A 1,787-nucleotide genomic window follows, 5' to 3' on the forward strand; every position below is an offset into this window, starting at 1 on the left:
GCCTGCTAGCCAGCTAGCTAGCTAGCGAGTGTGTGGGGTGCTGCAGTTCACGTTTACGGACGAAGACGTGGAGGAGATTCTGGAGGAGCGGCAGCAGCGGGGCGAGGTGTCTGTACACCGCAGGGGCGCGCTGCTGAAGCACGTGGCTGCGCTGAAGCATCAAATAAATTCCATTTTAGAAAGTTTGTCTTCTTCCAGAACAGCGAGCAGCAGGAGACAGGAGCTGAAGGAGACACTTGCGCTGCTGCTGCAGCAAAAGGAGACAGCGGAGGCCGAGCTGCTGCGCGAGCGCGTCAGCAACCCCCCCGTCTCCTTCCTCAAGGCCCCTGCTGCAGCAGCAAAGGACTTCGACAAAAACAAATCCAACAAACTTGCTGCGGCCCACAAGCCGCAGCCTGCTGCTGCTCCCCTGCACAGAGCAGCAGACCACCCAGGTCTGCTGCTGCTGCTGCTGCTGCAGTGCTGCTGCTGCAGTGCTGCTGTTGCTGCTGCTGCAGTGCTGCTGCTGCTGAAGGAGTGCGGCAGCAGCAGCAGCCGCTGCGCCGCTGAGAGGAGCCACTGCAGCAGCAGCAGCAGCAGCAGCAGAAGCAAGGGCAGCAGCAGCAGGGGAGGCAGCAGCAGCAGGTGTTTTGTGTGTTTTGTGCTTCAGCTGCTGCTGCTGGCGGTTCTGCTGCTGCTTTTTTAGCTGCTGCTCTTGGGTCAACTCAGGAGCAGCAGCAGGCCCTCGTGACTCCCTACCTCGAGGTGCCCCCCGCTGTCTCCTTTTGTCTCCTTTTATTTTTGTCTCCTTTTGTTTATTATTGTCTCCTTTTGTCTGTTTTTGTCTCTTTTTTGTCCGCTTTTGTCTGTTTTTTGTTCATTTTTATCTCTTCTTTTGTTTATTTTTGTCTCTTTTTGCCTACTTTTGTCTCTTTTTTGTCAATTTTATGTCTCTGTTTCGTTTATCTGTGTCTCTTTTTTGTTTATTTTTGTCTCTTTTTGTTTAATTTCATCTCCCTCTGCGTATTTGTGTCTCCTTTTGCCTCTTTCACTCCTCCGTGTGTCTCCTTGCCATTTATTTGTCTCCTTTTGTCTCTTTGCAAAATAAGTCCTTTCATTCGTCTCCCCTGGGTGTGGGGCGTGGGGTGTACGTACAGCGCGTGGGGTGTACGCGCAGCCGTGTGGGGTGTGGAGTGTACGTACAGCTGCGGGGGCGGGGCGCGGAGCTGGCCGCGCGCATGCAGCAAGTGTCTCCTTCTGCTGCTGTCTCCTTCGCGCCTTTGTTGATTCCGGACACCAGTCCAGTGCAGCTGCCTCTGGATTGTCTCTGCATTTCTCTCGAGGAGTACAAGAGACAAGTCGCCCAGCTAGCCAGCATGCAGCTAGCTGGCTAGCCGCCCGCCCGCGCCCGCTAGCTAGCCAGCAGCTAGGGGCTAGCTAGCCAGCAGCTAGGGGCTAGCTAGCCAAACAGCTAGCTGGCGAGCTAAGTAGCGAGCTAGCGAGCCAACTGGCTAGCCAGCTAGCCAGTAGCTAGCTAGCCAGCTAGCCAAGTGGCTAGTTAGCTATCCAGCCAGCTAGCTAGCTGGCTGGATAGCTGGCTGGATAGCTAGCTAGCCACTTGGCTAGCTGGCTGGATAGCTAGCTAAGTGACTAACTAACTGGCTAACTAGCTAGCCAGCTAGCTAGCTAGCTAGCGGCGCAGAAAGGAGACAGAATAGAAACAAAGGGAGACAGTTCCCGAGCCAAGTGTCTCCTTGCGCGCCTCGGCTAGCTGTTTATTTATTTTCTTTTTTTGTAAGGAAACACTT

At 54.4% G+C, this 1,787-nt stretch overlaps 1 protein-coding gene across 1 annotated transcript; it reads left to right on the plus strand.

The window, feature by feature from the left end:
- Positions 1–46: 46 nt before the first annotated feature.
- Positions 47–1,373, plus strand: ETH_00022195 (uncharacterized protein; the record flags this gene model as incomplete). Its single annotated transcript, XM_013380368.1, has 3 exons — positions 47–434; positions 650–744; positions 1,185–1,373. Coding segments are annotated over 3 exons (672 nt in total), but the record flags the coding sequence as incomplete, so codon positions are not given.
- Positions 1,374–1,787: the final 414 nt, after the last annotated feature.

This window comes from Eimeria tenella, genomic scaffold (genome assembly GCF_000499545.2).
Source record: "Eimeria tenella Houghton genomic scaffold, Eth_scaff554, whole genome shotgun sequence".
Classification (NCBI taxonomy): domain Eukaryota; phylum Apicomplexa; class Conoidasida; order Eucoccidiorida; family Eimeriidae; genus Eimeria; species Eimeria tenella.